Raw genomic sequence first — 21,642 nt, 5'->3', positions numbered from 1 at the left:
TGTATTATAATGGCATAGAAAAATGGAATCCACTATTGCATTAAAGGGGTTTGAAAACCAAATACAATTATACAAATGTCTGATCACTGGGGGTCTTATGGCAATTCTGAGAACTGTATTCTCTAGTGCTCTTGTGAATGGAGCAGCGGATTGCATGACTGACCACCGCTCCATTTATTTCTATACAATGGACAGGGATTGCTGAGTGCATTTATCTCTGCCTGTTCCATAGACATAAATGTAGTGGTGGTTGAGCGTGCACACTGCCACTTCATTCACATGGGCCTTTTTGGGATCGGTAGGGGTCCCCGCTGACAGACCTCTCAGTAATCAATTATCCACTATGGATAAGGCATAAATGTCTTTGGTAAAACCCCTTTAATGCCACTGACATAAACTCCTATATAGCACTAGTCCTACTGTTACCACATTCTTCTCTCACTTTCTTTGGTTGTGTTTCAACCTTTACATTTAATATATATTTCATCCATGGTCTTTTCCATTAAAAAATACTAGTTTTCTGTCTCTAGAAATCACAGCCTTTAACCCTTTCCAATCCACTGTCTGACGTCTGAAGACATTCTGATTGAAGGCTGTACAGCTCCGATGTCAGAAGAGGTCCGGCAGGGTATTCTTACTGTATATTACTGGCCGCTCTGTTGTCGGGGGCCTCTCCGGCATGTCACATACTGCAGTACTGGCTCTAGCCAGCAGACTGCGCCATTGTATAATGGCAGAAAGAGAGAGACCCCTAGGAAGCCTGGAAATCAAAAATTGGATTGCAAAGGGTTAATGTCCACATTGGGATATTTTGAACTTGAGTAAGGGATGCCTAATTTTATATTTTTCTATAAAGAGTATGAACAGGTTATATTACAATTATTGCCATTTCTTATCACTACCTCTGCCTCTAAAGCAAGCTTAAAACGTTCAGTGGCACCTCAGGAAGGAGTTAGTAGGCTTTTGATGTTTAAAGGAGTATTCCCCCCTCAGTCATTCATGCCTTGGATTGGAATACTGTCCATTTGATTTGGCAAGTGTCAATCTCAAACTTGTGAAAACCTGAAATCTCACTATACCAGTGGCTGTGCAATCAGCAATCTACTCTAGTATCAGTATCCTGAGTGAAAAGTGCTTCTTTTGTAAGGTATGACTGTTGGCTTTTAGTTTGCCATTACTATGGAAACAGTAACTCACTAGTTGGGTAATCGGACGACAGGCTGCTGAATCTAAAATTAGTGCTGGATTAAGCTATTTTGGCTTGATTTCTGTTGGAATTCTGGCTTGATTGTAGTTGTAACTGTCAGACTCCAGAATCCCTTACTGCTGTCACCTGTACAGTAAAGCACGGCCTTGGACATCTACTTCAGTAGCTATATATGCATAAAACCAGAAAGCTATAATAGTTCCATTTTTCATTTTCTCATGCTATGCTTTCCTTCTTATTCTGTCTTGCTGATCTTGGGTTCAGTATGATTTCATTGCACCTTTCATGCCAGTGGTGGATTCCGCACAACCTAATTCATGGAGGCAGTGCTTGCGCAAAACTGGCATTGTCCTTGTGCCAAGTAAAGGTGACAAATCCATGGTGAGGAAATGGTGTGCGTATTGTGCTATGGTTGCAGGCTGTACTTAATCAGATTGACATCACTGTGCATGGTCTTGAACTTACAAATGTTAATCCTGTAGCTGCGTTACATGCTGTATTCAATGAACTGGCTAACTTTCAAAGTGAATCTATATGGTTTCAACAGTGGGCATTTTTCCATCATTTTATTGCTATTAACAAGTTTTTCTGTGTGCTTTTTTGTTTAAGTGACATTTTTAACCCTATTGAGATACACACTTGGGTTATTTAATCAAGTCCCTCCCTGTGACGATGACATGCAATCCTTTTATCGTTAAGACTCAACCTGCATAACTTGATCAAATGCCTTTGGAAATTTCATGGATGATTGCTTTGGTGTTGGGTTTATTTGTGAAACGTGATGTATAGAAGAATAAGTCATGGCTTCAATGTTTTATAATTACAGTTCCCTACTCCCGCAACCAAAATCTCCCCTAAGGAAGAAGAAAGGAAGGATGAATCTCCAGCTTCCTGGCGTTTGGGACTACGCAAGACAGGAAGCTATGGTGCACTATCTGAGATTACTGCATCCAAAGAGGGTCAAAAAGAGAGGGACTTCACAGGGGTCATGCGTTCAGCTTCAAGTCCTAGACTATCCTCTACATTAGATAATAAAGAAAAGGTAATGTTTACCCTGATGAAAAAGTTTAGATAAAATGCTAGTACTTAACTTTATTTTATTATGAAATGTTGATTGACAAATTGGTTCTATGTCTTATTTTATGTCATTGAGACATTAGAATTCAACGTTGTAGTTGGTTGCTGAAGCTTTATGGGTGTGGACCTTAATGCCTCAGGACGTATATTTACGTTATAGAGGTTTGGGGTTTCTATGGAGGGGGATTGGTGTTCGATCCCGCTCCATACAATGCGTATGCCGGCTGTTTCTTACAGCCGACATGCCCACAGCAGCTCCGATCAGCACCACTGCTGATGGGAGCTGTTAACCCTTTAAATGCTGCTGTGCATTTTGACAACCGCATTTAAATGACCCGATTTGATGTTTGAGGTTCCTGAACTGCCCCCACTGATGAGATCGTGGGGTGCTGTTTAGCTGCTATTGTGAAAGCCCCCAGGGCTACCACTTCAGATTATGGCGTAGCTTGATTGCCTGTCAGATCGCGGTATAATGTAATACTATGGTACTACATCCTATTGCAGGAGTGATCAAACAATCCCAAGTTCTTGTCCCCTATGGGGACTAAAAAAAATGTAAACATCAGTTTTAAAAAGCTTTAATTATTAATAAAATATAAGATCTTAAGTTTAACACACACCCCCTCCCATATTTATAATAAAAGAATCTAAAAAAACCATTTTTGTTATCACTGCAATGATAAAGGTCTGATTTATCAAAGTTGAATGTCATCAGAAAATAAACTCCAGAAGTGCCCTTTTTTAATAGTGATCAAAAAGTCATATGTCCTCCAAATATTTACCAATGAAACTGTAAAAAATGAGCCCTCGCACAACTATGTCAAAGGAAAAATAAAGTTATGGCTGTCAAAAGATTGCGGCAGAAAATCATTTTATATTTAAAAGTAGTACAGCAAAATAACTATATAAACTTGGTATCGTAATCCTACTGACCGACAGAATAAAGTTATCGTGCAGCAGTGTGTACGCTGTAGACACAAGAACCATAACTGGTACGGATCTTTTCTGCATTTTGTTATTACAGGCACAACACCTAAATCTGTTCATTAGAAATGGAGTTATGGTGCTCTAACTCCACTTCTAATGAACCATAGAAATTTTTGTGATTCCCATAGTACACATTACTTTTCTTCCCCTTTCAATTTCCAGCTTTAAACTAGATTTCTGGCTTTTCCAGTTCTGGTCTAAACATGTTAAATTTGTATATATAGGTGGTGGTGTTCATCAAAATGCTTGGATCACACTTTTGGTCACTTAAATTTTTACAAATTACTTTGTGAGAATGCCACTCTGCACTGAATACACACAGGCACCTGCATGGAGTTGTGTGACAATATGTCATGCGTCTGCTTTCAGAAAATATATGGGTGTATAGGTTCAGTATGACTTGAGTTGAATTTATGGAAAGTGCGGTGAGAGTTTTATGCTAGTGTTTTATGTAATACTTTTGTTTTTCTTTTTTATAAAGGAGAAAGACGCCAGAGGGACCAGGCTAGCGTACGTCGCTCCAACAATTCCTAGACGGTTAGCTAGTACTTCTGACATAGAAGAAAAAGAGAATAGGTAATGTATTTGCCTGCTATTTTCCATCTAACCTGGTTCAAGGTCAGGCGCCAACTTATAGGGCTTCGGAATAAGTTGGCGCTATGCAAATCAAGATTATTAATTATTATAGGTAGTTAGGGGGATTTTCACTGCTCCTTTTTGTCTACCAGCTGCAGTCCATAAAAGGAAAAGCCTTTCATATATATACCTCAGTCATGATCTAGAAAGAGCTAAACTTGGTGCAAGTTTGTTACTGTGTACGACTTTCTGTACACAAGGACTTGAATATTGAGTTTATGCTGCAAATTGGTTATTTTATGTTAAATTGCTTTCACATCGGTATGCAGTATTTTGTCCAGTAAAATGTCGGTCAGCTGGATGGGAACCATAGTCAAAGGGGGTCTGTTCGGCCGGGGGATTCCCTTTTCGTGCTCCCATAACAAGTAGAAAAAAGGTGTACAGAAAGCTGATATAAAAATATAAACTCCTCTCTTGGGAAAGTATTGGGTGCAGTTGAAATGTTTGGAGGGTATTCTTGTAGTTCTCCTAGTTATATGCGTATAATTAAACGGTTTTCTTTAATTCTGTCTCCACTTATCCGACGTTCGGGAATATACCGTATATACCGGCGTATAAGACGACTTTTGAACCCCGAAAAATCTGCTCTGCAGTCGGGGGTCGTCTTATGCGCCGGTAATACAAAAAAAAAAAAAGTGTAAAAAAAAAAAATTTTATTACTCACCTCCCCCGGCGTTCTGTCGCGCTCCGGCAGGATGTCGCTCGCTCCGGCAGGCTGTCGCTCGCTCCTCGTCCCCGCCGCAGCATAGCTTTCTGAATGCGGGGCTTGAAATCCCCGCTTCCAGAAAGCTAATACACACGCCGGCAGCCATGACAGCATTGAATGGCTGTGATTGGCTAAAGCACACGTGGCTTCAGCCAATCACACTATTCAATGACATCATTGAATGGCTGTGATTGGCTGAAGGCGCACGTGTTAGCAATCACACCCATTCAATGATGTCATTGAATAGTGTGATTGGCTGAAGCCACGTGTGCTTTAGCCAATCGCAGCCATTCAATGATGTCATGGCTGCCGGCGTGTGTATTAGCTTTCTGGAAGCGGGGATTTCAAGCCCCACATTCAGAAAGCTATGCTGCGGCGGGGACGAGGAGCGAGCGACAGCCTGCCGGAGCGAGCGACAGCCTGCCGGAGCGAGCGACATCCTGCCGGAGCGCGACAGGACGCCGGGGGAGGTGAGTAATAAAATTTTTTTTTTTTTCTCCACTGAATACCGGCGTATAAGGTGACAGTTGGGGGGTCGTCTTATACGCCCCGTCGCCTTATACGCCGGTATATACGGTATTTATATCCAGATTACTATTCAATTACCTGAAACCTTGTATGAGTCAGCTGAGTAAAAATTACTAACCAATCAAAAACCTGTAAAAATCCCCTTAGATCAATTGTAGATGGAACCATGTTGCTAAAATTTGTATGATTACCTCAGTTACTTGGGTTACACATCCTCTTAATTATACCTTAATTAAAAACCAGCTATTCTACTGTTTAACTTATACTAGATGGGAATGTTTTGGAAAGTATCAAGTATTCTAACTTGATTTACGCTACACTAAATATGGTAAAATTATACAAGACGAGAAAATATATATATTTTATTATTATTATTATTATTATTATTATTATTATTATTATGAGCACTTTATACAGCTCTAGGGGAAAATGTAATACTGACACTACAAGTACCATATAGTATGTTTCTGATTTTGGCAGAGCTCTGGGGTTATATTTATCACAAATCTATGATGGGTCTTTTAAATCATAAATTGAAGTTAAAAGTGAGTTTAACCAGACGTGTGCCATAGGTGTACATCATATGTCATAGACTTACTGAGTGGAAGTGGCTCAGGAGCTGAGCCTGCTTCATTTGGTGGCTTGGTGGCTATGGCTGCTACCTTAGTACTTCCTTCACATCCTGAGTAGGAGAACACAGTCAGAAGGAAAAGCTAAACAGTAAAAGGGGAAAAAAAATACTCTGCAACCATTACCAGTAAAAACTATGGCTTGCTGTACAGCTCCCATCTATGGAAGCAAATTTATAAAGGTGTGTTTTGGTTTTTTTTCCCCTTCAAAATTTTATTTTGTATAAATAGAAATCTGAGACTGTGGAGACTATAAAGTTTACTGACTGTAAAGTTAACATGTCACTTTGACTGCAGTGAACATCCTGCAAACAAAAAGAAAAAACTTTCAAAGACGTTGCTCTACATTATATAGGTACACAGAATTGTGCCATTAGAAAAATAAAACTTTTTGCAAGTAAGCGCTCATATGGTTTGCCAACAAAAGATAATTTACAGCTGTTGGGAAGGCAGAGCTTAAAAAAAAAACAAAAAAAAAACGAAAAGAGATGCCGGCAAAAACGGTTGCATTGAAGCATTCCTTATACGATCACCTGCAATCAATGATGCAATCAAAAGTAAACCCAGATTACCTCCTTGAAAGTGGGTCCAGTTGATTTATTAGATGGGGGGAGGGGGGGAATGTCTTAAAACACATAAATAAACACCATTTGGTGAAGCTTGAAAAATCTACCACTTATGCTGCAAAACTGTTTGCATTAAGCTGCTTTTGCATCTGCATGCAGGACTATTTTGTCCAGTTAACATGTTGGTCAGCTGAACGGGAGCTATAGTGAATGCGGGTCCGTTCAGCCAGGGGATTCCATAACAGAACAGGAAAATGGAACTTCTGCCGCAGATGTGAAAGCAGCTTTATTCCTTAATAAACTGAGTTTAAATTAAGAAAAAAAAACTTGGTGCAAGAGTAGAAAAACTTATACATAAAGCTGATATAAAAATATAAACTCCTCTCTGTGAAAAGTAATAGGTGCAGTTGAAATGTTTGGAGGGAATTCTTGTATTAAAAATAAGGCTGCCTTCACACGGCGAGGTTCTATGAACAATTCGATGCGGGAACCAAATCACGGCATGCCCTATCTTTGGGCGTGCCCTCACCTCAGAGTGCCCATTGTTTTCAATGGAAAATGGCAGAGGATCACTACTTCCCCCAAAGTGATGCGAGGCGCTTTTAATATAAAAACGTCTGGCGTCCGCAGGGAAAACTGCATGTTGGCAAACGAGATATCGCACTTGTCTCTGGGAAGTTAGTCTAAGTCGAATGATGCCACTTAATCTCCATTCAATATACTTCATGACATTACATTACATTAACCAATTCTAACTGTCAGTACACTAAAGTGTAACCATCGGTTTCATTTTTATATGTACAGAATAGGTGATTACAACTGCATTTTTGCAATGTGTCATCGTTCTGTTCTGTACATTTTTCTAGAAAACCCCTATGGAGCTATGCAGCAAGGAGAAAGCCATTGGTCAGGAAATCTGTCTTCTGCTGGCTCGATACAGAGCTCTTTTCTTTAGGGTGCCTTCATTGTCCTCTCTTGTGCAGACAGAGCAGTGTACATATAGCATTTCAAGAATGCTGAAGACTATGCTGCAACGGAAGCAAAGGGACAGCTTTCTGGGTTTTTTGAAAACCTACTGAGGGCAATGGGGAGAAAAAGATGGCACCGTTTAATTCAGTTCTTCTGCTCCAAAAACTCAACAGAGACTGAATTCAGCTGGAAGGCCCTAATACTTGTGTGAATGGGTCTTGAGTTGCATCATCCTCATGCCTTTGTCTCCTTGAACTGTGTGAAGAAGAGAAACCTTCCTGTGCTGCAGACTTCTCCCCGTCTTCGAATTGCGTCCTCTCCCTGCCAGACCCGATGCGCTGTGGCAGTGTGTCCAGTGCATTGGTTGTAAGACTCACAACAAAGAGGCATTGACACAGCGCATCGGGTCTGGCAGGGAGAGAAGCCGTCTGCAGCACAGGATGGCCTCTCCTCTTAGGGGCATGAGGATGATGCAAATTATTTATGGGGGAAATATGCAGACTAATACTGTAATAAGCAAGCATTGTTTATAAAATGTATGCAAGCTGCTGTGTCTGCACTAGAGAGGACACTGCAGGCATAGTGAAGAGTTGTGTATTTGGCTATGCAACTAACGGTAGGTGGATTTCCCTAGCAATAACTTTCTCCTAACTGCAAAGCTGAATAGCTGTTTTCTAGAAAAAAATGTACAGAATAGGCTGGGTGAACATGTTGCAAAAAATGTTTATCACCTATTCTGTACATTTAGAAAAAAATGATCACAAATTGTACAACAGACACCTCAGTGGAGCTTGACGGGACCCCTTTGTAAGTCAATGAGTCTGGGCCAGAATTCTATATTTTGTTATTAACCAAAGCGACAACATAGATGTGAATAAACGTTACATGTTCATATCCGCATAAGGAATTAAGCAAAAAGCAAAAAAAATTAGCTTTGTACATTAGGGCCGTTGAAGTCAACACCTTTCACTGAATCAGTTTGTGCGCTCTTTCATAGAGAATCATCTATTGGACTATCACGCATTGGTGGACCTTATACAAGAAGAAGATGGGAGGATGATCTAAAGAAAAACAGTTCTGTCAATGAAATTTTAAATACCAGCTATCAAAGAAGGTCTGTATAGATGTAGATATTCTGGAGTACAATAACCAGACACTTATTAATTTATTTTTTTTTTACATTTTCAGTGGCTCGGTTTTACTGTCACAAATTTTAAGATGGGAAAAAAATGTTTAAAAAAGTCACTGAAAAATGCTGATTATTATTCATGGGTAGTGTTCCATGAGATTGATCCCTGCAGCGGGAGATTTCTAAATAGTCATTTTATCTTATGTACCACAGGTCCAAAAAGTTTTCAGATGTCAAATATTTGAAGTTTTACAAATTTTTTTTTTGTTGAAAGTTTCGAATGTTTTTTTTTAAGAGTTTTATAGTAAAATGTCAGCAGTTTTTATCAGTTAGTGTCCAGAGATGCAACTGCCCCGTAATGTAGATGAGATAAACTTTAAGCTCTCCCCTGCCACATGCAGTTCAATCTGACAGCCACTTTTGAGTAGTTCCTCAGTGACTTTTACCTTTAACCCTTTCCAATCCATTTATTTTTTTCTCATCCATTCTCCCCAGCTCCAAATAAATTGGAGCTGGGGAGAATGGATGAGAAAATATAAATTTTACCTGCACCCTCAAGAACTGACAGAGTTGAGGAGGGTGCAGGTGCTCACTGCACCGTGGGGGGACCTGTTTACCTGTCCGGCGTCTTCCGCATTCTCCCTTCTGCCTCCCGGCTCGGCGATCATGTGACCTCTGGGGTCAGGCGGTCACATGATCGCCGGCTGGAATCTCTCTGCATTGCATAGCGCTTATTGAGCGTTAAAAACCCTTTCTGCCTTCTCAGGGGTCCTCTATGAGGACCAGTGCAGGAGTGCATCTGTACCCAATGTGTCTGGTGATCGGGTGCAGATGCACTCCTGCACTGAGTGTCGGACCTGTCCCGACATCGGAGCTGTGGAGGGAAATTATGATGTCGGGGCAGGCCCAACATTGGATTGGAAAGGGTTTACTTCTCATCAAACTCTTCCTAATGAATAATATACTTACTCACTTAATAGGTGAGTCAGAGACTGATGGAACCCAATATGAATCTGGCTATAGAAATGTAAAACTTTGAGTATAGTTAAGAATATATGGAACTAATAGCGTAGCTCCACAGGTAAGTAGTAAAGGGGAAAAATTTACACAAACCCACTTATGAATTAAACCTTCATTTTAGGTTTAAACTCTTTCTACTTTGTTAGAACGTTTTGGTTGGGGTCTTTGTAAAACTGTTCCTTTTTAATCATTTTCTCATTCTGGTTCCTTTTTAATCATTTTCTCATTCTTTGGTAGAAGACAAGATGATCTCATAAGTTCTACTGTTCCAAGTACTACTACTGGATCTACACCAACTATTACCTCTTCTGGGCTAACACGGAGTCTGTCTAGCACTATTAGTACTTCAAGGAGTACTGTCGGTTCTTCAGGCTTATCAAGCAGGTATTCAGATTTCTTCATTTCCTTATCAGGTTGTGTTGTCGCCTTTGGTTAATGTTCATTTATTAAGAGTGTAAATACCCATTTACACTACAAAGTTGAGCACTCAAAAGATGGCCTTTGAACGATCATTTTGCATAAACTACTACTTGGTACTAATGCCCATTAGTACCAAGTAGCAGTGTGTTTGAGCCGCTGAGAGCTGTAATCAGGAAACGGACTACCCGTTGTTCCCTGATTACTTTCGCTTTGGTTTGCTGGCGGGGCTGACAGCTGGGAACAGCTGAGACAAAGCAATCAGCTGTTATTGGCTCTTCCCTGGCAGAACACAGCCTGCAGTCCTGCTCATCAACTGTTCTTCTGAACGATTGTTTTTAGGCAGAACTGAATTCCATCATTCGTCCGAATAGTGAAAGATGGGCACATTTAGACACAACAATTATCACTCAAAAGATGGCTTTTGAGCGGTAATTGTTGTCTAAATGGGCCTTAATATATGAAATCGTCATGTTGGCCATTTCCAGAATATGCTACACTGCATGGACAAACTCATGTATAACTCTGATTAGCTTGCTGGTACTTATACCATTAAAGTATTGTGTTTAATACAGTGTATATAAAACCTCTATTACTGCATTCATGCTTTCTTTTCATGTACTTAACTACAATTGTAATATTTTCATGTGTACAAGTCCATTTAATACTAAAGTGGTGTAAAGGAGATGTTCTTTGATTAAATATTATGTTTCTATTAGATCATGCAAAACATTACATTTTTAATCAATTGAATCCTTTAAACAAAATCCTACTATAGTATACAAAGCACCTTTTGAAATTTTCATTTGAGGCACCAAAGTAAAAAGACTTTACACAGGATGAAATAATCAGCCGCAAGATTCACACTGCTTAATGTGAGGACTTTGGTGCGGAATTAAACCGTCAAAATCCTGCTGGCAATTCTGCATCAAAATCCACAGTTAGCCATGTGGATTTAAGGGGCGGTATGAATGAATGGACGTGGTTTGTTATACCGTGCTTCCCCAAAAACAAGACACTGTCTTATATTAATTTTTGCAACACAAGAGGCAGTGTCTGATTTTCAGGGTGTGTCTTATAATACTCACCTAGCAGCCGGAGTTCAGGTGCCTTGCGCTGGGCTGTTGTGCTGCTGCAGGCTGCCGTGTCGTTTGGCACGCCGACAAATTAGTTCTTCGTGGTAGTAGGGCTTGAATACTCCACCAGCAAGCTAATGCTCTGATTGGTTAATCGAGCACCATATCAGCCAATGAGAGCCGGTGCTCGATTAACCAATCACAGCCCGAGAATTGGGGTAGGGCTTATTAGCGAGGAAACACGATATGACCTGAGTTCCATTTTCTAACGATATTAATTAAAGGGGCACTTGAATTTTATTGAACTTGAAACCCAGCAAATGCTTTACTGCTGCATACATAGGCTTGATGAATGCTGCAGTTACTTAGGGGGTTATCTTAAGTTAAATCTCTATATGCATTTTATTTTTTTTTCCTTTCAACAACCACGGACCAGTGTTCTATCAACAGGACCGCGGCTCTAAACTCGTAGTCAAGTTGTGGCTGTATAGAACACTACCAGTTATCCCTAGGATTGACTTGTATCACTAGCTTCAGCATTTTCAGAGGGTTTCCGCAGCATACTTAAAAGTGGTCGTATATTAATAAGTCAAAAGTTGACAATGTAGCAAAAATGTTATGAGCCATTTTGCTTTTTTTGTTTAGTCATGTGCGCAGCAGTGAAGTAAGTGCGGTTTGTAAATATCTCTTGTGCGAGTCATCTTATAGATTCTATCAAGAGATTTGTTTGTCAAAAATGTATTGTGCAAAACAAGTCAACTCCTATTAATTTAAAGATGTTATATCTGAATCTTCAGGCAGATTGAGCTCGTGGGAGCAGGGCTGTTTTTCACTCGACGCTGCCAAAGTTTTTGACAGCGTCAAGTGGAATTATTTGTGGGCGGTTCTTTATAGGATGAGTTTTTTTCCCCTCCCCCCTTTCCCCCTTACTATTTACTGCAATTCCCAATAAAGGCTTTAAAAAAAAAAAAAAAAAGGGAAAGATTTGAGCCATATTAGCAAAGATAAATGGGCTATAACTTTGCATATGATGCCAATGATATCTCGATCTGAAAGTCAAGAAGTATCGCAATTGTATTTAGTGCATAGAGTTTATCGTACGCTATTAAATTTGTTTAACATGGGTATTAGATTAAACTGTCCGAAATATTACATTGATGCTGCAGATTTAATGCATATTGTTACGGCAAAAATGTGTGGCCGTTTAAGGAAAGCTTAGTGTACCTTGTGAATGACGTCATATGACCCATGTTACGGCGATGGCCTGCTGAGGGACAGCAGAGTGTACCCTGTGATTGACGTCATATGACCCATGTTACGGCGATGGCCTGCTGAGGGACAGCAGAGTGTACCCTGTGATTGACGTCATATGACCCATGTTACGGCGATGGCCTGCTGAGGGACAGCAGAGTGTACCCTGTGATTGAAGTCCAGGTGGCCCGTGCTCACACCAAGTCTTTAGTATGTTAAATGACAGTTATGGATTCATCAAAGAATTCCTACCTGATGGGTATCAGGCATCTTTATTTATAACCCTCTTACATTGGGGTGTCACAACATCATTGGACAATTAACTATGCAAGTTTATTGGTTAGTTTTCAATTTAACGTTTCATAGGTCAATTTAACACTTCGTGTCCATTGGTTACATCTCATTAGTCTTAGTATAGTTTCCAAATTCCAAGAAATATAGTTCATTGGACAGTTCTCAATCCAACCTTTTGATTGGTTACTCCTTAGACATTACGTGGCATTCATTGGATACATTCTGATTCTCTTGACAAAGTTCCGCAGTAGAAGTCGTCTTGTATATTTTCCGTTACACATATGATCTGGGATCCTTTTAAAATTGTGTGAATTTTGGAACGGGGTACGGGAGATAATTGAATATATCTTGTCGATGTTGGTCTTAACCCCAGAAATTGTATATTGGGTATTGTTGATGGGGTTATTGCGCATACCCTTTTGGAAGTTAAGACGCAAAACCTGATTACTGGTCATTGTATGCTGCTTGCCCCACCCCGACAGTAGGAGATTGTCGCAAAGATGAGGTTATATCTTTGGAAAGAGGGATATGTTAAAAAAAAGACTTAAGTTTTTGAGGAAGATGATCTTTATATATATATATATATATATATATATATATATATATATATATATATATATATATATATATATATATATATTTATATTGGATAGTCCATATCGAGTGCTGGTTACGTTGAGGTATCATAGAAAACGTGATGTGCTTTGAAGGGGGTGAGGGAGAGGGCTGAGACTTAGGTTTTGTGTTTATTTTTTTTACCTATTTGTATGTGTCAAAATTTTTGGTGTAGATGGGGAGATTATGATTTGCTTAAATATAGCTATGATTTATTGTACTGTTTGGGTGGGGTAATACTATGTTCTATTTATGTTATGCTTATGCATGTAGAAATTAAAGGGTAATTGTATGTAAAAATATGACCAGTAGAAATTATCATTCTTTTTTTTTTTTATTGTTGCTCCTGTGCTTTGACACAGGAGTGAATTTGTCAGTGAATGGAAGTGGAGGGCGCTGGAGATATTTTCTCCCCCCCCCCCCCCCCCCCCCCCCCCCCCCCACCTCACCTCCATTCACAGTAAACAGGCCGTCGTTCATAGATGGATGCCTGTTTACACAAGCAGATTGTCTGTCTCTCAGTTTATGCAGGCATAAAAATCAATGTCACACAATAAGCAAGCGGATTTACGTTCATCCAGTGGCTGGCAAAGTTTGCATCGAATGATTATCAAAATCCATAGAGGAGTTTAGGAGGGCACTAGACTTCTTTTTAGAGCGCTATGATATTACAGGATATAGAGATTAGTTGACCAGTGGGGTTGTTGATCCGGGTCTTGGAGTTGGGGTGCGTTTACACTGCAAAGATGAACGCTCAAAAGATGGCTTTTGAGCAATCATTTTGCATAAACTATTACTTGGCACTAATGCCAATTAGTACCAAGTAGAAGCATGTGAGCCGCTGGGAGCTGTAATCGGGAAGCAGACCTCCCGCTGTTTCCTGATTACTTTTGCTTTGATCTACCAGTGGGGCTGATAGCTGAGAACAGCTTAAACAATGTTACCAGCTGTAATCGGCTCTCTGCGGGCAGAGCACAGCGTGCGGTCCTGCTTATCAGCTATTATGCTGAACGATGGTTTTCCAGCAGAACTGAAAGATAGGCATATTTAGACAACGATTATCGCTGCTTTTGAGCAAATTTTTAGCGATAATCGTTGTCTAAATAAGCCTTTAAATTGAACTCAAGCGTTCATCCAGGGATTATTCTGACTGCCACTATGGAGTCGGGAAGAACTTTTTTCCTCCAAAGGAGCTAAATTGGCATCTGCCTTGTTTTTTTTTTTTTTTTGTCTTCCTCTGGATCAACAGGCTGAACTAGATGGACATTGTCTTCATTTAGTCTAACATACTATGTATATGATCCAGATATTGCATAGATTGCATGATCCAGGTTTTAATGGAAAGATAATCATACCATGTAAAACGGTGCTAAAGGAGGGTCCTGATGCCAAAACAAAGAATTTGTGCAAGGAAGACCACTCGTTTAGCTCAAGCTACTGCTTCAAGCTCTGATTTTGTAAGCGTGCCTCGGTCACTTTATTAGCTCATGTGTTTAATTGCATTTAAATGTAATTGCGCTTCCTAGTATTGGCTTTCATTGTGTGTTTGCTCTTTCCTATGTGTGTTGCTACTTGCCGTGTTTTTAGTACCTCAAATCGTTCGTGGGCAGATGCTAGCTCTGAAAAAGACAAGGATACTGTCCCTACAGCAGTCACCATTCCAGTTGCACCAACTGTTGTAAACCCCACCACTACTTACACCTCTATGACCACCACTTCCACTGGCACTGTTCCTTCCACAGCGGAGGTCAGGGAAAGACGCAGGTGTGTACATTTCTTGCATGAGCCTGTCTTCTCTTGCCTGCTGTTGTGTTTGTGCATTAGAATGCATGCTGATTTCTGCAAGCTTGTATAGTAATTGTACAGTAGCTGGTTAGATTATCTTTATACAAGGTCTTTTGAAAGCTTGTTGTACCGGCTTGCCATAGTGATGTAATGTTGTAGCATATTTGCTTATGCTATTGCTCAATTATGATCTCTCTTTAACCTCTCCGGCAATGGCACATTCTTGGGCGCATCTTCTGCTGAGCTCCAAATCCTATTAGGTGAAACCTTAAACCAGTTCTGGCTGTGGAGACCATGCATGCACTGTCCATTAAGCGTTATGGAAACTGCAAAGTGATGATGGTCCAAGGGGACCGCAAGACCTCTTTTCACTTTAGCAATATTTCATAAACTCGCTTTTATTATACGGTGTATAACCTATATATTTTTTCTTGTGGGGTTGAAGGGTTTCCTTATGCATGTTTCCTTCTTATACGCGATCTTGTTTTCAGGTCATATCTCACTCCAGTTCGGGATGAAGAGTCGGAGTCCCAAAGAAAAGCTAGATCAAGACAAGCAAGACAGTCCAGAAGATCCACACAGGTATATCTGAATACTCATGCAATAAGGAGGACTTATTCCATGCTTACCTTCTGCTGATTATCAGGATGTCTGTATCACACCTTGTAATGCATTTGCTTATTCAAATATTTTACATTTTGCATACCAATCTGTAATGCTATATAGATAAATTATACGCGACTCGTCCTATGTGCTACAATAGTGTTCTCTATCACTTATTCAAAGTAATGAATTACAGACCAGCACCAGCAAACAATGTCGGCTTGTTTAGCATGATGCTGTGTAGTGCTGGGTTACTTGTTTTTGAGCATTAGTCTACATATGATCTGCAGAGGAATTTGACCCATGGAAAGATGGCATGCAGTATGAAAACTTGGCTTGTGCTGTATTTTGGGTCAGTCCCTCAAGGTGGACAGTTTCCTGGTCCGCTACTGAATTGTGTTGCAGCTCCCGTACATACTGGGGTGGAGCAGTTTTTTGTTTTTTTTTGTCCCCTTTTCATTCTAAATTTGTCTTTTAGATATATGTAGTTAAGTTGTAAATATCAAAGGTTAATCGTATTGCTAATTAAAACTGCTTTGTACGTTCCTTAACTGTAGATCTTGTGTCTTGTAGGGTGTAACGTTAACAGACCTTCAGGAAGCAGAGAAAACAATTGGCAGAAGCCGCCCTACTTCAGCAAAAGATCAGGAAAGCGAAGAAAAAGAAAAACACGACAAAGAAAAACAAGAGGAGAAAAAAGAAGCAGAGATTAAAAATGATGATTACCGCCATAGGTTTTCCCGCAGCGCGGAAGAGGTATTTGTTTTACGTGCAACGGGTTGTAAGCATTTGCAGCAGTTTTGCTAGATTACAGCTAATTTCACACAGTCTCGCAATCCTCCGCTGCGGCTGTCAGCTGCTGCAGAGGTTTGCGGAGCTTCTCCTATTGTTTTCAATGGGAGAGCTCACATAACTTTACATGCTCTTTGCACATGGTGCAATGCTGCGCCGGACCCATTGAAAACAATGGGCTGTGTGATCAGAAAGATAGAACATGCCACGATTTGAATAAAACTCATGTTTGTGAACCCATTCAAAAGAATATTTGTGCATCTTGCAGCGCACACAACTCTCACGCGATTTTCTTGCTTGTGTGAAGCCAGCCTAAAGAGGTATTTCTAATGCAATTAATCAAAGGATCTGTTGCAGTACGTCCGAGAGTACAGGACATAGAATATAAGAAGGCAGATTGCACTAGTTGTATGTATGTGGCTCCATACCCCCTCTCCCTGGGCATCATGAATCGCTGAATCTGTTTCATGATGCATTGTAATACTATTATAGTAGAGAAGAAAAGGGCGAACGGTGTGATTGATGTAATTTACATTTTAACTTATAGAACATTTAGCTAAAATAAGACTACCATAATTCACACAGTAAGCTGACACTCCAGGTGAATAAGTTTCAATTATGTTTAAAGGGCATGACCTATTTGTATAAATCTAGTTAGGTTTAAACAGATTCTTAAAAATTTTTGGTGATTTCCTCCCCCCCCCCCCCCCCCCCCCTCTTTAATTTTCGATATTACGATCTATAGTAAAAAAAAAAATATATATAAAATTATCTGAAAGATAACACTTATAGATAAATAACACAGGATCCACCATTCACAATAGGTGGTGTTCACAGCTTACCTACTCCCCCTCACTGCACAATGACATCTACACAGGTCACAGAGCATGTCTAGAACAATCTTCCATAGAAGTCAGTGCTCAGTTCCTCCATTGTGTGAATGGCCTAGGAGGCCGCTGTAAGGATTATCTATACAGCTCAGATAAGATGGCAGCTCCTATGTACAGACTATAGAATGAAAATATTAAAAACTATTTTTAAAAAAATTCCGTTTCGTGAGCAATTTTACAGGTTTTTTTTTCCCCTCAGTACATCAGAAATGTAGAGAGAAACAATGACACTATGCATGTGACTATCATCAGGTGGGGACGTTTTGTATAAAGCAACTAATTTTAAATTTGTTTTGGATTGTGCAGAGGTACAGGCCATCATCGACAAGTACTACTGCTGTATCGTCGTCCACGCCGTCACTGTCGTCATCCACTAGTTCTTTATATTCTTCAAGTTTGTTAAACCGGCCAAGCAGCCTATCGGGACTCTCATCATCTTACTCAAACATATCAAGGTTTTCATCAAAAGAGCCGGAGAAAGGTAATGTTAAAGGATCTTCATACTACTCTATATAGTTTCCCTTCATGTATCTCATACTGTTGTGTTTGTCATGGTTTGGGCAGAGGTTGTGGAGTTTTGGATCAATCTACATTTTCTCTGCTTGAGATCACCTCTGGTTTTGGCTTAAAGAAATGGGGTATTTGAACAAGGCATTTTTGAGCTATTTGGTCTTTGAGGATATGCTCATAAATGTGACTTTTCCTTTATGAATGATCCTTAAATTGCTTTTAATTTCAGTGTCCAAGACAGCTAGTAAGTGCTTCATTACAGCATGACCCAAATATAGCTCAGTTCTTGAATGCATTGTGTGGCTTGGATTGTTTCTTAAGTTTTTGCCCTAGAATGTCATATCTTGGCTACAGCGGTACATTGTGAAAGTTATTTTATCTCCCCAGTGTAAGTCTTCATACTTCATGTTTTGGCTAAAATATCAGAAATCACATTAAGCAAAATTTTGATAAATATTGTGTCAGTTGCTGACATGGTAGGGCGGATCTATAGATGGCGTCATGTGCTGAATATGCAACTTTGTGAAATTTCACCAGACCAGAAGCCTTGCCACATTAACGTTTCTCTGTCATTACAAGTGAGTTTTAGGCCTTGTTAACATCACAGATTAATGTTTATATTGGAACCTTAAAGGGGTTGTCCCGCGCTTAAACGTTTGGTTTTTTTTTTCAACCCCCCCCCCCCCCCCCCCCCCCCCCCCGTTCGGCGCGAGACAACCCCGATGCAGGGACGTACAGAAAGCTTACCGGAGCGCTTACCTTAATCCCCGCGCTCCGGTGACTTCTATACTTACCTGTGAAGATGGCCGCCGGAATCCTCTTCTTCCGTGGACCGCAGCTCTTCTGTGCGGTCCATTGCCGATTCCAGCCTCCTGATTGGCTGGAATCGGCACGTGACGGGGCGGAGCTACACGGAGCCGGCATCCTGCACGAAAGGCTCCATAGAAGAAAGCAGAAGACCCGGACTGCGCAAGCGCGGCTAATTTGGCCATCGGAGGGCGAAAATTAGTCGGCACCATGGAGACGAGGACGCCAGCAACGGAGCAGGTAAGTAAAAAACTTTTTATAACTTCTGTATGGCTCATAATTAATGCACAATGTATATTACAAAGTGCATTAATATGGCCATACAGAAGTGTATAGACCCACTTGCTGCCGCGGGACAACCCCTTTAAACACACGATTTTGATGGATTATATTCAGTGTTATCGATCGCCGTAAGGTCCTAAAAAGGGAGGGAAAAGGCTATATTGTCTCCCACACCTTACTATGTTCTCTTCTGCAGCATACTGGCCGGACAAAGGGTAAACACAGTTTTGACTTGTATCAGGCTACTGAAATCCTATGGAAAAGCGTTTTACTTATGTTGCTAATTTATATAACACCAGACATATATTCAGCAGCGCTGTCATCACTTACATTTAGGCCCTGTCCCCATGGGTGCTCACAGTTTTATATTTGCTGCTTAGTATGTATTTGGAGTGTTGGGGGAATCCCACACAAACATATAAATTCCATGTGGATGATGACTTTGGTTGGATTTGACAGCGCTGCAAGGCAACAGTGCTAGCCACCGAGCACGGTGGTGGTGCATGTACGTCAGGAGATTTCTCCATATACTCGCCAAACAAAATCATGACTGTGATGTAAACAAGTCATGTCTCTTCCTAGATGAAAAGAAGGAAGAGGAGAAGGAGTCTGAGGACAAATCACAGTCCAAGTCAATAAGAGAGAGGCGACGACCAAGGGAGAAAAGACGGTCTACAGGGGTCTCTTTTTGGACTCAAGATGTAAGTATCACTTATTTTTTCTGTTGAAGGGGAAAAGTAGTTGTGCAATATGGTTTATAAATTGTATCACTAGAGCACGTTTGCTACATTTCACTAGCACCCAAAACTTATTTCAGCTAAACGAAAGAAGGGTTAGAGGGATTTTGTCATTAGAAAAAAAATCAATACCTATCCCTCCCCAGGCAGTCTTCTTACGGCACCTTCTCCTTGCTGATATTCTCCTGGCTCCTCCAGTCCACAGGGTCACGTCAACTCTAGTCGGCGGGATCCTCTTTCTGTTATGTAGTGTCCATTCTTGGCATTCTCCTTCCTGTAGGTCAGTGTACGCTACCTCACTAGTGATATAGCGTTCACTGCCCAGCAAGGAATGCCGTGATTACGTATGCATGCTGTCTCGGCCTGAGGGTTCATATACTATTTTTTTCTTTATAAAGTTTTGGAGTTGGAACACCTTTTTTTTTTTTTTTTCTTTCCCTTTTTAAGGCATTTGATAAAAAACACGTTAAATGTATGGAAAGGTACAGTCATAAGTTTTACATTGACAGGAACGTATAAAATATACATTAACATGCATTTATTTGTGGGACAAAAAAGTGTGGGTAGGCTATGCTTTTCCATCCCACAAAAAAAGGTCACAAGCATGTGACAGGTTAAGTGTAGTCAAAAGTATGTAATTTGAACTATGACCCTTTGTAGTTTACGGTTACATCAAGCTATGTTTTATACATTTATTTTTTAACTGTTCATGAATGGTGAAATTCTAGTGTGAACAGCCCCGAGGTAGGAAAGGTCAACACAGCAACAGTAGTACTCTTCTCACAAAGCCAATTTTAGGCCCCTATCTCACTTGCCCTATTTTGATCAGCATTTGTAAGCCAGAGCTATGGGTGGGACATAAACGGAGAAACTCTAATGGAAAGATGGGACACTGTAGATTACAAAATTCTTCTCCATATGCTCCGCGCTCTTGCTCCTAGGGATACTTCACTCTCCTGGTTTTCCTCCTTTTCTGACCCCTCGTTCAGCCTCTCATTCAACGGCTCCGATTTTCCTCTTTCCTTCGCTGTTGGTGTTACTCAGGGTTTGGTCTTTGGTCCTCTCCTCTTTTCTATCTGGACTGTACCCATTGGACAAACTATCAGTAAATTTGGGTTTTGCTACAATCTCTACGCTGACCGATGACACTCTATTATATACTTTCTCCATAATGAAAAAGATCTTGATGGGGCATATATAAATACAAATGTTCACACATGAAAAAGCACAGACATAGGGAGACTAATTTGCACTTAAAAGGATACTGGACAAGATGAGCTGGGAAGAAAATACTTAATTAGTCCACTGTTAGGGAATGTGACAGTTTTATGATCTCTCAATTGGTGCTAGGGGGTCACAGGCCTATGTGTTATATCTCCTTCAGACCTGCAAAGAAGGAAACTGAAGCAATACCTCTGCAGCGCCACCTATTGGATGGCAGCATTCCTTCAAATCAATGTTTGATTTTTACATTTTTTTTTACAAAATCTGTAAAACCACGGTTAAGAATAGCACCCCTTCTGGGTGCTCTCCTTGGGGAGAGACTAAGCCATCTCCTGACTCACTCACCCCCTGGGTGCTCTTCTTACGGACACCCCTCTTGACCTCCTTCAGACCTTTCATGTTCTCCATTGATGCAAGAACCCCACTCCAAGGTTCATTGCATTCTTGAGGGTATGGCCATAAATTTATACTCCCAAATTCTTCTGTGAAGCTGCGACTTGAAGTTGCCCTTCAGTATGATAACGCTCATCTGTTCCATGTTGTGTCTGACTAGAAAAATGTTTTGCCATAGGTAATTCCGTCTTTTCCTCCCTAATTGGGCCGTGATGAGATCTCATCCTGGCTCTGTTTTGTCCTTTTTTCCCAAAATAAAGCCCCCCAAACAGGACGTTCACTGAATCTGTTTAATACTGTATATTAGGACTCCCTTTGTGTCTCCCATGATTTCCAAAGCGCTGTGAAATATGTTGGCGCTCTAGAAATAATGATTACATTCTCTTTATGGTTACTTACAGAGTGATGAAAATGAGCAAGACCATCAATCAGATACAGATGACAGCACAAATAAGAGAGACAGCAGTAGGGTAAGTATTCTCAGATGGTTTGTGCTAAATCTTGTGACTTTT

At 40.5% G+C, this 21,642-nt stretch overlaps 1 protein-coding gene across 4 annotated transcripts in view; it reads left to right on the top strand.

The window, feature by feature from the left end:
* Positions 1–21,642, top strand: part of PPP1R12A (protein phosphatase 1 regulatory subunit 12A) — an 87,166-nt gene that overhangs the window by 47,520 nt on the left and 18,004 nt on the right. For 2 of the 4 annotated variants that reach the window (XM_066591699.1, XM_066591702.1), the window contains exons 10-20: positions 1,472–1,588; positions 2,034–2,249; positions 3,753–3,847; positions 8,303–8,419; positions 9,692–9,838; positions 14,695–14,871; positions 15,384–15,474; positions 16,069–16,251; positions 17,484–17,658; positions 19,359–19,477; positions 21,532–21,600. In XM_066591699.1, coding sequence (XP_066447796.1) covers positions 1,472–1,588; positions 2,034–2,249; positions 3,753–3,847; positions 8,303–8,419; positions 9,692–9,838; positions 14,695–14,871; positions 15,384–15,474; positions 16,069–16,251; positions 17,484–17,658; positions 19,359–19,477; positions 21,532–21,600 — 1,506 coding nt within the window. The remainder of the gene's footprint in view (positions 1–1,471; positions 1,589–2,033; positions 2,250–3,752; positions 3,848–8,302; positions 8,420–9,691; positions 9,839–14,694; positions 14,872–15,383; positions 15,475–16,068; positions 16,252–17,483; positions 17,659–19,358; positions 19,478–21,531; positions 21,601–21,642) is intronic. The other 2 variants (XM_066591701.1, XM_066591700.1) reach the window with 2 other exon arrangements.

Source organism: Eleutherodactylus coqui, chromosome 2, assembly GCF_035609145.1.
Source record: "Eleutherodactylus coqui strain aEleCoq1 chromosome 2, aEleCoq1.hap1, whole genome shotgun sequence".
Lineage (NCBI taxonomy): Eukaryota > Metazoa > Chordata > Amphibia > Anura > Eleutherodactylidae > Eleutherodactylus > Eleutherodactylus coqui.
This window is presented reverse-complemented; position numbering and strand designations above follow the sequence as displayed.